We start from the raw sequence: 12,599 nt of genomic DNA on the forward strand, positions 1-12,599 counted from the left end.
TTCAGTTGGCTATCTTCGTTAAGATGAGATGTTGTCAGGAAAACTAACTAACTTTTCTGTCATACGGCTGACAGCCGTTGTACTTGTCCTTGCGCACATCACGCGCAAATGCGGCGTGCTGTAGCCATAGTAGTCGTCAATTAACTCATGTAAGAATCAAAAAGGCGATTAAAGCTGTCAAAACTGCATGCATGTATTTGTTATATATACGTCACATGTCTCTGTATTAAAATATTCTGCTATGTGAGATCACAATATAAGGTACAAACTGATATGTAATGTTTTAATGTCCAAATAAATGTGAGCACTGTGCATTTGTAGGCCTACTAGACGATAGGCATTTATTTTGCATTCATTTGTAAAGGACAAACAAAAATGGATAATTTTTAAATCCATAAAATAACTAATTTTACATTCTGCCAACATTACATTATGAAAAACATAACATTTTACATTATGTGCTGTTGACTTCCGCCTTGTTCACATCCTTGCACTTGGGGATTCAAAAGAGAACTTTTGTTTTCCTTTTTAATTTAGGTATGATAGAACTGTTGCGATTATTTATTTTGACAACTAATATAGAAAGTTAAACTTTTATTTGACAAACTCAGAATTGGTTGATTATATCAAACGCATTGAAGGTTGAATAATCTTTGGACTACAGTATTTATCTGCATGTTATCTCATCCATGAAGATGCAACAATGTAGAACAAGCTATGTTCACCGGCATGGTAGAACCTGCGAAGGTATATAGGCAGCTGCAGCTGCAGGTCCTATACACAGACGAAAATGAGTCATTTTAATGGCATGGGTATCTGACTACCACCACACTACCACCACAAGCCCGGCCTGACACATTAACTGTTATTAACTGTAATTATGAACCCAAGCCCGATTTAAACCTACCATTTTTTTAATACGTGGGCCGTTATAACCAGGGGCGCGCCAGAGAATTTTTTAACTCAGGTGCTGAGGGGGTGCTAGATATATACAAATAGTATTAATAAACGAGCAAACATAGGCCACTTAATATTTAATAATCAATTATTTTAATTATCACAATTAAAGTATTAATTGTATTCAATTGAACAAGCAACATTCAGCATTCAATCAAATATTCTTATAGATTTATTATTAATAATGATAATTAATAATTAGCCTAATTATTTCAACATATTATTTCGTAATATGTAGCCTACATAATATGTGTGCGTGCAACAAGCAAGATGTGCATTTGTAAATCCGGTGACGCGCATGCATTTATTTATATTAATAAACAGTGTCGGCTGCAAAGATTAAGCTGACGATCGCCATCTCCGTAGTGAACGCGCCTACAGAGAGAAATGCACATCATTACATAATCAGAGAGTAGCCTTTTTCTTTTCATTTTGAATTGTTTTGTTTAAAGACATTTCAAGCTTTCTATATTTCTCATGTGTGTAAGGCATACACTGAGTTTCGGTTAAAGGAGTCATAATGTTGTGTTACCTTGGATACCCAATGCTCTATTATAGTCTTTCAGGCACTTCTAAAAAAGAAAAGTGGAAAAAAAATCAACACAGAGCCCCTCAGACCCTTATTTCTAAAGGCATTATTGTCTCGCGAGATCTGATGCGATGTTTTGGCTGTCGTGGACGGTCATTATAATAATGCAAATGAGGGGCGCGTTGATTGGTCGTAGAAAAAATACACCATTTCCAGATACATTCTTACAGAAGCCCCACTAACTGAAAGCTATTTTCAAACTGCATGTTTTGCATGAGTTTGGCTAATAATGTTTAGTGGTATATTGTTTTCATACTTGCATTTAAACAGTTTTAGCCACTGAGCATGGACTCCTGTACCGTCACTACTGTAGCTGCTAGTGTAAAACAAAGTGGAAAGATGTGGCTAGCATTCGTAGAGTCCATTCCCCGTGTTTACCTCGAAGGTAACGTTACATACAATAGCCGCATTAGCAGTTAGCTGCTATTTGTTAACCACAGTAGAGCAATAAAAACACAGTCTTACCTTTTCAATTTCTGGCAAGTCCCTGATGGTTGGGATGACACCTTTTCCCAAACGGAGCTTCGAGGCCAAGTTCGCCTGATATTGCCCCAAATTTGTAAATGATTCCGGTGTAAAATGTTTAGCGCACACACCTAACGATACGCCACTTGAAAGAGTTGTTGGGACAGCGTCATTAAAAATGAATTTCCTCCACTGTTCCCTGATAGTTTCGTCCGTTTTTGGTAGATAAAACACATTTGCATGTTGTTTGTGGCAGTCAACCACAGAGCATCTCAGGTGTGCACTCGGTTTCTCCATCTTTCACGAGTCGACTAAACTGAATCTGAGGGGGAGAGGGGGAGAGGGGCGGGCTTCCCGCGGCATAGGTTTGCGGTGTCCATATTTGGTATATCCTCCCCCGTCTTGACGTCAAGAGGGGGAAGAAATCAAAATCTCGTTTTTTCGTGCGCGTGCACGTGGCCTTTTTTACAAACCCTGAGGTAAACAAACGCTTCACTTTTAAATATCGGCTTCCCGGCCAGTGTACAATCATTATGCAATCATAACATACATTGATTCTCGTGGAAAAGTGAAATTTCTACATTATGACTCCTTTAAGTTAGGATGAGATGCGCTCCAGTTCACGTGCAATGCAAGTGGACGCGCGGACGCCTCCATGATTATAATGTCTGCTATATTTGCTTATTAAATACAGGCAATTGGTTGATGAAAAAAATATTAAAATTAAGATACAATTTATACAAAACGAAATTCACTTTAAAGAAAGGCTTTCTACAATGCAAATCTTAATTAAGTGGTCAAAACCATGTCTGACCCGCTCCATATCTCTCGATATATTGCGCATCCTATCTTACTCATGCTGTTAACTTTTTTATATTCAACATAGATGAAAAAAAAAAAAATAATAAAAAAAAAAAAAGATTTTAATGAAACTAAATGAGCTTATTTAATGGCTACTACACGTATAGTAGGCGTACAGACTCTCTAGTTGTACAAATTGCTGCATATTCATTTACTTCTGAATTGTGTACGTTGAAAGGCATTTGTTTGTGCATAAAACATATCTGACTGCAACATTTATCAAGTTAACGGATAATTGTGCGTGCATTTATTAATTATTATCTTAGTGAATAATGCAACAAGGATGAAGCATGTAAACTGCGTTGTTTGTTTATTCAGAATGGAATGGATCGCAAATGGATCCGAATGAAGAAACGTAAAAAAAAAAAAAAACTGAACTCCCTCTGTATCAACAATGTGCCCTGAGACGATGGACATCAGCTAGCTTCAGGGTGGGTAGGACATTGGAATCTGTTTACAGACCTGCTGTGGTTTTATTAGCAGCTAGTAAATGCATTATTATCGAGACGAGTCATGATTTATACAGTTTATATGGTCGGAGTGGTGGCTAGCTTGTGGAGTTTGACAAAAGTGCTTCCAACGTGTTTACGTTAGCTGCTAGCTCTTTCCCTAGGTTGGATCGTCTGGTATATAGCTTGATTTTGTTACTCAATTTCAATGAATGAGTGTCTCAGTTTTGTTGAACGCTATAAAGCTATATTGAACACAATATGGTTTGTGTATGTGACAACGTTACATCCAGCCCTTTGCTTAGCTTGCTATCATGATAACAGTTAACATACTTCTCTGTCCTCTGCCTTGACGTGAGCGTTTCATCAGCGCCCTGTCTCTGCGGTAACATAGATAGCATCGGTGGTGTTAGTACTTGCCATTGGTCTATCGGTCTGCCCTGTACTACAGCCTGAAAAGTTTAACATTGACGGAATGGCCTCAGGTTTAGCCTAACCCTCACCAGTGAACCGGTTGTATTGAAAGTACAACTCTCTAAATAGTCTGTCGCTAAAAAATGCTCACTACGGACTCGAAATCCAGGGGCTGCATGCAATGGCTGCTCTGCTAGTGTTGGTTAGCAACGGAGTAGCTTACCATTCCAGTGACGTTGCCGAATGTTGAAATCCAACATGGCGGCGCCCGTGTAACAACAACAACAACATTTTCAACATACCATTTTATCCCTTTTAACAAATTCTGCCACTTTAAAAATTGTACCAATGAGAATAAATAAAATGCATCTGTTATATCACCTTTACTCAAAATTCCAGTTCAGTTCATCTTTAAAGATTGTCCTCAACTTCCATGTCTTTTCCCTCACACTCGCATTTTAGTGGCCTGAGGATTTTTGATGATTGACATGAGGTGAGCTAGTGGAGGGTATCTTCTCAATCACTTCAGAAGATTTAGTGGCAACAACATGTAAGAACTTATTGGGAGTGCAACTGATACTCATTTGCTGTATAATTATAAGAAAAAGAGAAAGTTCCTAAAGACATTTTCTCTTGCAGAACTGCATGATTGAGACTATTTAAACTTTGGTTTTCTAACCAGCATAAAATGATCTTAACAGCTCTACCACGTGCGTAGCAGTGGCAGACAGTCAGCGACAGAGTCAGCACTGACCCAGATTCTACTGTCTGTCAGTACCAGATTAGTAGCAGTGCTAATTTCACAGCAGGTCATCATAGCTCAGCCTGATTCTAGCTCAAATTCTGCTGCTGTTTTTGACTGAAGGCTTAAATAAGGCAGGTGTAGGAAAACTGAATGGGTGTTGAGTGCTGTGGGAAGTGTCCTGTGGTCTGACTGTAGTTTTTGATGCACTGCAGAGGTGGCTTCTCTTCAGATATTCCTCTGCAGTGTGGGCGACACTGAAACATCTTGCATCTGTCCCCATTTTAATGGATGGCGTTTATTTCTTTACTTATTTTCCTTCCTTCCTTCCTTTCTTCCTATTTTTTATGCTGACACACAGGGACACAGATTGTTCTCATCACAGTAACTAATAGTAGATACATACTATAGTGTTATTATTTACGGGCTGACATCACAGTGGGGCTTGACATCCATGGTGATATTAAATTACTGCCCCAGGGATGTTCAGATGTTTTTTTTTTTGTTTTTTTTGTCTTTTTGTGCTATTTGTCCTTGTTTTTCTTCTCTGAACAGATATACCTGTATTTTCTCTACGTTAGCAGTGTGATCTGTTTAAGTTATCTATGCTTCACTCTCTCTCTCTCTCTCTCTCTCTCTCTCTCTCTCTCTCTCTCTCTCCCCCCATTCAGCTTCTGGACATAAACTGGACAGGCCTCACAAACATATTGGACATTCCAGGGCTTAAGTAAGTTAAAATTTTCCTCCTACAATGGATTATATCTGTACTTACTAAGACAACAGTCTTATATAACCTGTTATTTTTTATTTATTATTTTCATGTTGGTCAGGCTTTTGGTTCTGTTTTGTTTGGATTTAATGGCCTCTTATAAAACGAAGAGTCTAGACCTCTCGTTTATTTCTTCTTCATTTAGTTGTACTTTGTTGTTGGCCTATACCCCATTTATTGTAGATAATTGAAAGAGCCTTTGTAGAGCATTATTAGTACATACTCAGTGTAAGACATTCTTCTTTCTCTCTAATGTATGTTGACTTTAATTAAATATAAGATTTTATGCATATTATATTTGGACTGTATCACTATTGACTACTGTCAAGTTTACATTTTTGGCCACTTCTCCGAAACGACTTATACTACCAGTTTGACATACTTGACTGAATTCATGTTTCACACATAAAGGGTTATGCTTAAATGTATGAAATGTGTTTAAATTATTATATTAGTTGATTAGTTTAAAACCTTTTTACCTTTTAATAACTGGATAACATGGAAAGTCTACTTCAAATTGTACAGAGAGTGCATTTTCCTAACCTCAGTAAAACTGTTCTCAAGCTACCTCAACAATTATTTATATATTGAATCATGTTTACTCTATTGCCCTGCAAAACATACACAATTAAATTACAATAATTACATTTATGCATTATGCACGTAGATTCAGAGTACCCGTTTTTCCAGTATGTGTTCCCTATGAATTATTTAGACACAAAAAAACTCTAAATGTCCACTGTAATGCCAGATTAGAAAGATCCTCCTTAATGGTGTAACATACTGTCTGCAGTAAAAAATTGGAGCAGATCCATGAGTGTTGCACCTCAGGATGTGCTGATCATGCGCACGCACACACACACACACACACACACACACACACACACACACACACAGACAGGTGAGTGATTACACAGCTCTAGCTCAGACTAGTTTAAATCTGTATGTATTTATTTTGCTGATTGTTTTGTGTATCATGTTTTTGGAAAACTGAATAAATGCACTAGTTGAGGTTGTTTGGTAGGTTGATCTTCTAACCCCCAATTTCCACCGCCTGCGTTACGGCTCCGGCACGGCGGCGGAGTCAATAGGTTTCCATTAAAGTCAATGAGTGTATTTCCACTGAATGCGGTACAGCTGCGTTCCGACTCCGGCGATCCGCAGCCCTCCGGAGCAGATACGCAGAGCTTCTATTTTTGCCGGATGCCGGAGAGCTCCGCAGCAATTCAGCACTTATATCGCGCGATCATACGTGAATTTGCGAGATCTCGTGGGTCCTTGTGACTTCAGCTGTCAGTCATGACCGCAGCCGTTCCGCAACAAATCCGGACCTGGTGGGTATTGACGGACGACGGAACACGGAGCTGTCACGCAGCGGAGCCGTTCCGCAGCCGTTCCGCATCTGGTGGAAATTGGGGGTAATAATCCTTATTGCAAGGAAATAAGCAACATTAGGCTGTGGTCATTAGCACTGCAGCATTGAGAGTCCTTGTTCTTAGGCTATTAAAGTTTATTGGTGCTGCTTTGGATCTTCACTGCACAAAGGAAGTACTGCTCCCATGTCAGCCATGCTCCTTGCATCATATAGCTAATGTAAGACTGAAGAAAACCACACTGAGCTGAGATCTGTCAGTCCAGGCAACCATAATACCCTAATGCAGTGTAATTCTGTGCTATATATCTGTAGTGTCCCACTGTTTAGGACTGTTGAGTGATTGTTGTAGTCTCAGAGAGTGCTATGCTTGCATTATGAAGATGTTTGGGGAACTGCATCTGCTTGGCAAGCAAATCAATATGAGAGTTATGATCATCATTCTTGCTTTCATTCTTTTATGGTGTTTATTATTTCTGTTCAGCGTGTTGTGTTACCCGGTGGATGTTTGTGTTCTTTTATTACAGAGGAAGTAATTCACAATGAATCTGCGTTTTACCATAGTACTCTAAAATTTGAGAGATTAAATGTCAAGTGTTGCTGACAAGAGATATGAGAAAGTAATTTGGACAGAAATGGGGAATAACAGATTGGAGGGGAATATAACAGGGGAACAGGTGTAATGAATTACACAAAATAGGTTTTGGTAAATGTAGAGAAAGTATTTGATGAGTGAGATAAGTTCAAGTGCATGTAAAGGTTTTAATCAGGTAAAAGAGGAGAGATTTGTTTAAAACTAATTGATTTAATTTTACTTTCCATAGGGGTCTTACAAAGATCTTCTTGAAATGTACTTTTGCCTTGCACTTCCCCCATACAAAGCTCTTAAAGGAATTTGTCTAATTGCCATGGGGGACACCTTTAAGAAGGCTTTCATTTACTTGGACATAATCGAAAGTAGTTACTTAAGCTTAACTGCTTAAGTTTGATGTTAATATGTCAAACAAGTTTTGAATTTTCTGTGATGGATTCATAGTTTGCAACTCGCATCTGCATCATTCTGGGTCTGTATTCTTTGTTTGTTTTGTTGTTGAGTGTCATGTTTCCTTTCCATGTAGATGAGCTGAGTTCCAGGTAACTGATAAAATTTACCACTAAACAAATTTACCACTTATGCCCAACAGTGCACACAAGGGTTAATTTCCTGTTTTGTTTTAGTTTTTTACGTTTAAATGCCCAGCTGTTGAACCTGTTCTGTTGCAGTGTAAAATCATTCAAAATGCAAAGCAAATGTTTTCGACAGAAATTTACATTATATGCAACTAAAATAGTGGGTTTTATTTTAAGTCTCATTCATTCATTTCTTCAAATGACATTATTTGTAATGCTCAGATATCCTGATGTTTTTCTTCATAGCTTCTTGGGTGACTTTTATGCTTCTTTTATGTTTTTGAGCATTGACCTGCACATTGCCATATGTGGATACTGATATTAATTTTAAATGAATGACAAAATTATATTATATTAATGGAATAAACTGAATGTAATATACACTGTAAAAGCAAACCTATAGAATCTACTCAATAAAACTAAGGTAACAATTTGCACTCAGTTTATTTGGGTAGATTTCATCCCATGTGTTGAATGAACAATTCAAAGTAGTAGTATGCGCACATCCAGAAACTTTAGGCAATTATTAATTATAAACAAAAGTCGGCACACTGCCACTGCTACTTCCAAGTAATCAATTTATTGACCCGTATATGAAAATAAAGTAAACAGAAAAAAACTAAATAGTAACCAACATTGACACAAAAAAAAGTTGAGAATAAAAAAATAAAAAATAAAACATTCAATTAAAATAATAAAATTCTTTTATATTGGTTACTATTTTGTATGTTTCTGTTTATTTTGTTTTCATATATGGGGTGCTATTTTGTATTTTTTCTCTCCATTTATTGGATGATTGGCTTAATGAGTCTGCTATAAATTGGACCTTGCTGTGTACTTGTTTTTAAGCCTGTCGAAGACCTTCGGGTCGAAACGTTGTACAGTTCAATAAATTGATTCTTTGGAAGCAGCAGTGGCAGTGTGCTGACTTTTGAATAAACACTTCCTCAATTTAACAGCTATGACACATTAAAATAAATTAGGTAAAGTCTTTCTAACATTTGTCAATACATTACACAACTAATTACTTAGTTGTAAAACTTAGTTGTAAAAAGTAATACAAACTCTTGTTTATTATTGTATGTTTAAAATAACTTCTGGAGCTTGTATAGGAAATGTTTGCAATTAACAAGTAGTAAGTAACTTGTCGTACTTCCATTAGTACTGTTATTGCTCATTGATAGGAGCAACGTATACACTATAAACCTAATGCATGTAGCCACCCACAACCTACCACAAACTATATTCTTCAGAATAATGGGAAACACAAAAACTCTTTTAATTATCAAACATAACTGAACATTAAACACTAACAGGTTTTTTCCTTTACTCAAAAACACATGAAATAACACTTCATTATTTTAGCAATTACTCTGATCCAGCCCTATGCAAAGCATGATGGGAACTAAAAATCCACTGCACAGTTAAGTAAACTTCATTTTTGCATATTTAAGTAGATGAGACACAATTAAATGAAGTACACCAGTCTTTACAAGACCAACTAGTATTATCAATAATATAGACTTCTTTAGACTCCATTAGGCAGTTTTAGTTGCTTGCTAAGGGATTGCTAAGGGATTGCTCTCCATGCAGAACATTTTGAGTAGAGTTGAGGTTGTAGCAAATTAGAAAAAGATGCAGAGGAAGGAGAGGTCGCGTTAGATGTAAAATAAAAACCTCCCCCAGTTGCGCAGCCTCCTAGCCCACTGTTTTTACCTCACGATCCAACTTTAGTGGTTTGGTTGAAAGAATTAGAGTTGGAAGTAATGATTCACTCTTCTACCAGCCGTGGCCGGGGTGCCTGCCACTTCAAATCCTGCAGCACCTGTGGCAGACTCGATTGCAGCTCCCGGTTTCGATGTGGGGAAACATGTTAAATTGGTCCCACCTTTCAGAGAGGCTGAGGTAGACTCCTATTTTACTGCATTTGAACTGGTGGCCCTTCAGTGGCCAAAAAAATGTGGGCTCTTCTTTTACAGTGTAAATTAGTTGGAAAAGCTCAAGAGGTATGTGCATCCCTGCCCATCGATACTAGTTTGGATTATGATGTGGTAAAGGTGGCTGTGATGCGTGCATATGAGCTAGTCCCAGAGGCGTACAGACCAAAATTCTGACATCAAAAGGAAGTAGTCACACAAACATTTGCAGAATTTTCAAGGGAAAAACAGGTTTTATTTGACAAGTGATGTGCTGCCTGCAAAGTGACTACGTTCCTTCAACTCCGTGAAATAATCTTGCTAGAAGATTTCAAGGGTTGCCTTCCTGATAATCTTGTTATTCATTTAAATGAGCAAAAGGTATCTTCACCCGCAGAAGCCGCTATTCTTGCTGATGAGTTTGTGTTAACTCATAGAGTGTTTTTTCCCCATGCTGTTCGGCACGAGAAAGTTGTGATCTCGCATGCTGCAGTTCAGGGGAAAGATATTTCCGATGCTGTTAAAGCTGTACGTGGGGGAGCACAGGGTGGCGAGTTCGTGCGGCACAAAAAATAGTGTGTTTTTACTGTCTTTATTCGGGTCATCTCATTGCGGACTATAAGCATGGAAAAAGAAAAACACGACTAAGTCTAAAAGTGTTGCTTTTGTCAAATCTGTCTCATGCCTGCTGAATCAAGTAAGTCGTCAATATATGAACCTTTTCTATTAACTGGATCAGTAGGGTTGTGTAATGATTCGAGTTTTAAGCCAACTAGTGCAAAATGCCCGTGCAAAATCAGTTCTTGTGTGTGTTTTTAGTAATTGTTGGTTTGGTGTGATTGAATGAACTTTTGCTGTGTAATTGTAACAATGAGCAGTGACATTTTTATTTGTGCATGGTAGAAAGCACAAAGTGAACTCCGAGAAAACGCTATTTTTGAGCAAACAGTTTGTGAATAGGCAACTACAAATGATGCCCGTGAAAGAGACTGTGAACGCATTGAATAGGATATGTTTAGTTGGTGAATAGCATAGGCTACTATTACACAGTAGCGATAACGTTAAGCGCACCAGAATGAAATATAATATTCAGAAGTAAACAGCATAGCTGACATATAGATTCAGTTAACATCCACAAATGAATAAGCACGTCGCGATTCAGGGAGCAGTGCAAAGTGCCCGTGCAAAATCAGTTTTTGTGAGCTGATCGCCGTCAAAAAAGTTCAGGAGATATTTCTTAGCGACGGCTGATTTCAACAGTTTCAATATGATAGCATTTTGAAGAAAAAAGTGTCATGAATTTATTGCATTTTTGGGGGAAAATAATCAGTTTTTATAATAAATCTTTGAAAATCCAAATCTGGATTAGAATTTTTTATGATATTATAACCTAAAGATGCTATGTGAAAGTTTGAAACAGAAAATAGTGGTTTTCATCTAGCCACTTTCTTGGTAAAGAAAACACATTTTTACTCAAATTAATCAAAATGGATTTATCACGTTTTGGAACCAAACTCTAATATTCAGAAGTAAACAGTGTAGCTGACAGAGTGTCAGAATGTTTATTTTTAAACCACAACCTTCTTGGGGCTTCTTTGACCGATACAACTCTCTGTTTATTTTTAAACCACAACCTTTTAAAAATTATATATTTAACGATATCTTTTGCATTTCTCATCCAAACAATGTCAAACTTGGCACTGCACTTACTCGTGCCCGTGGCGAGACACCTGTCGAGTTTGAAATGAATCGGACTAACGGTTCGAGAGATATGCGAGGAACAGACACACACACACACAGACAGACAGACAGACAGACAGACAGACGTTTCTGTAATTTATAGATAGATAACTATTCTCCGTGATCCGCTTAGACACTTATGTTGAGTACAATGTTGCCGCTGTCTAATGAATCGTATACGGGAGCTAATGTGTTGCTCCGAGGTGTTGAACTGGGCTGTATTAAAGTTGCCTTGCATACTGTGTGTTTAAAGTCTGACCTTGTTTCAGGATGTGTACAGGTGGGCGTGTGATCTCAGCGTCCAGTGGAGGGGATTGACCTCATACTGGGTAATGATTTAGCTGGAGGTAAAGTTTTTTCGCAGCCTGTCGTAGTGGATGCCCCTGAGTGATAGACTGACATAAAAAACGGAACAGTCTGCTAACGCGTTTCGTTTTTGTGCGGTAACACCCACTCAAGCTCGTAAGCTCCAGGAAGTTGTTGACTTGTCAGATTCGTTTTTGGTATCTGATGGTAAAAAAATGGAAGCTAAAATTTTCGTTCAGCCAGAGCTGAAGTTACCTGTAGCTGAGAGTAAATCAGATCCTTCTTTGACTGCGTGTGTTGCAGATGCGATTTACAAGGATAGATTTTTTGAGTCTGGAGTTGCATTTCATTGGGAAGACGAAGTGCTAATGCATAGGTGGAAAAAGAATGACATCTTTTGTCAAGTTGTAGTCTCCTCTGTGTACTGCGTACAAATACTTAAACTTGCTCATGATCATGTTCTTTCGAGTCATCTGGGCATTAGAAAAACCTACAAGCAAGTGTTTCGCTATTTTTTTGAGCCAGGGATGAAGTCTGATATCTCCGCTTACTGCCGTTCGTGTAATGCATGCCAACTGACCGGTAAGCCCAATCAAACCATACCACCTGCTCCTTTACATCCAATACCTTTATAGGGAGAACCTTTTGAGCATATTATTATGGACTGTGTTGGCCTGGTGTGGAAATTCTGTGTGGAAACGGGCAGAGAATGGGACGAGGGACCCATGCTGATGTTTGCGATTCGTGAGACCACGCAATAATCCGTAGGATTTGCTCCTGCTGACCTAGTGTTTGGACATACTGTTCGCAGTGCGCTGAGAATGTTACGTGAACAGTTACTTGAAGAAT

The 12,599-nt window shown here is 38.2% G+C and overlaps 1 protein-coding gene across 2 annotated transcripts in view; it reads left to right on the forward strand.

The window, feature by feature from the left end:
- The window catches only part of esyt2b (extended synaptotagmin-like protein 2b), a 42,758-nt gene that overhangs the window by 15,063 nt on the left and 15,096 nt on the right, over positions 1-12,599 (forward strand). For both annotated transcript variants that reach the window (XM_084403542.1, XM_084403543.1), the window contains exon 7: positions 5,149-5,204. In XM_084403542.1, the coding sequence (XP_084259668.1) occupies positions 5,149-5,204 (56 nt within the window). The remainder of the gene's footprint in view (positions 1-5,148; positions 5,205-12,599) is intronic.

The sequence above is a fragment of the Rutilus rutilus genome (genome assembly GCF_951802725.1).
Source record: "Rutilus rutilus genome assembly, chromosome: 3".
In the NCBI taxonomy this organism is placed as follows: Eukaryota; Metazoa; Chordata; class Actinopteri; order Cypriniformes; family Leuciscidae; genus Rutilus; species Rutilus rutilus.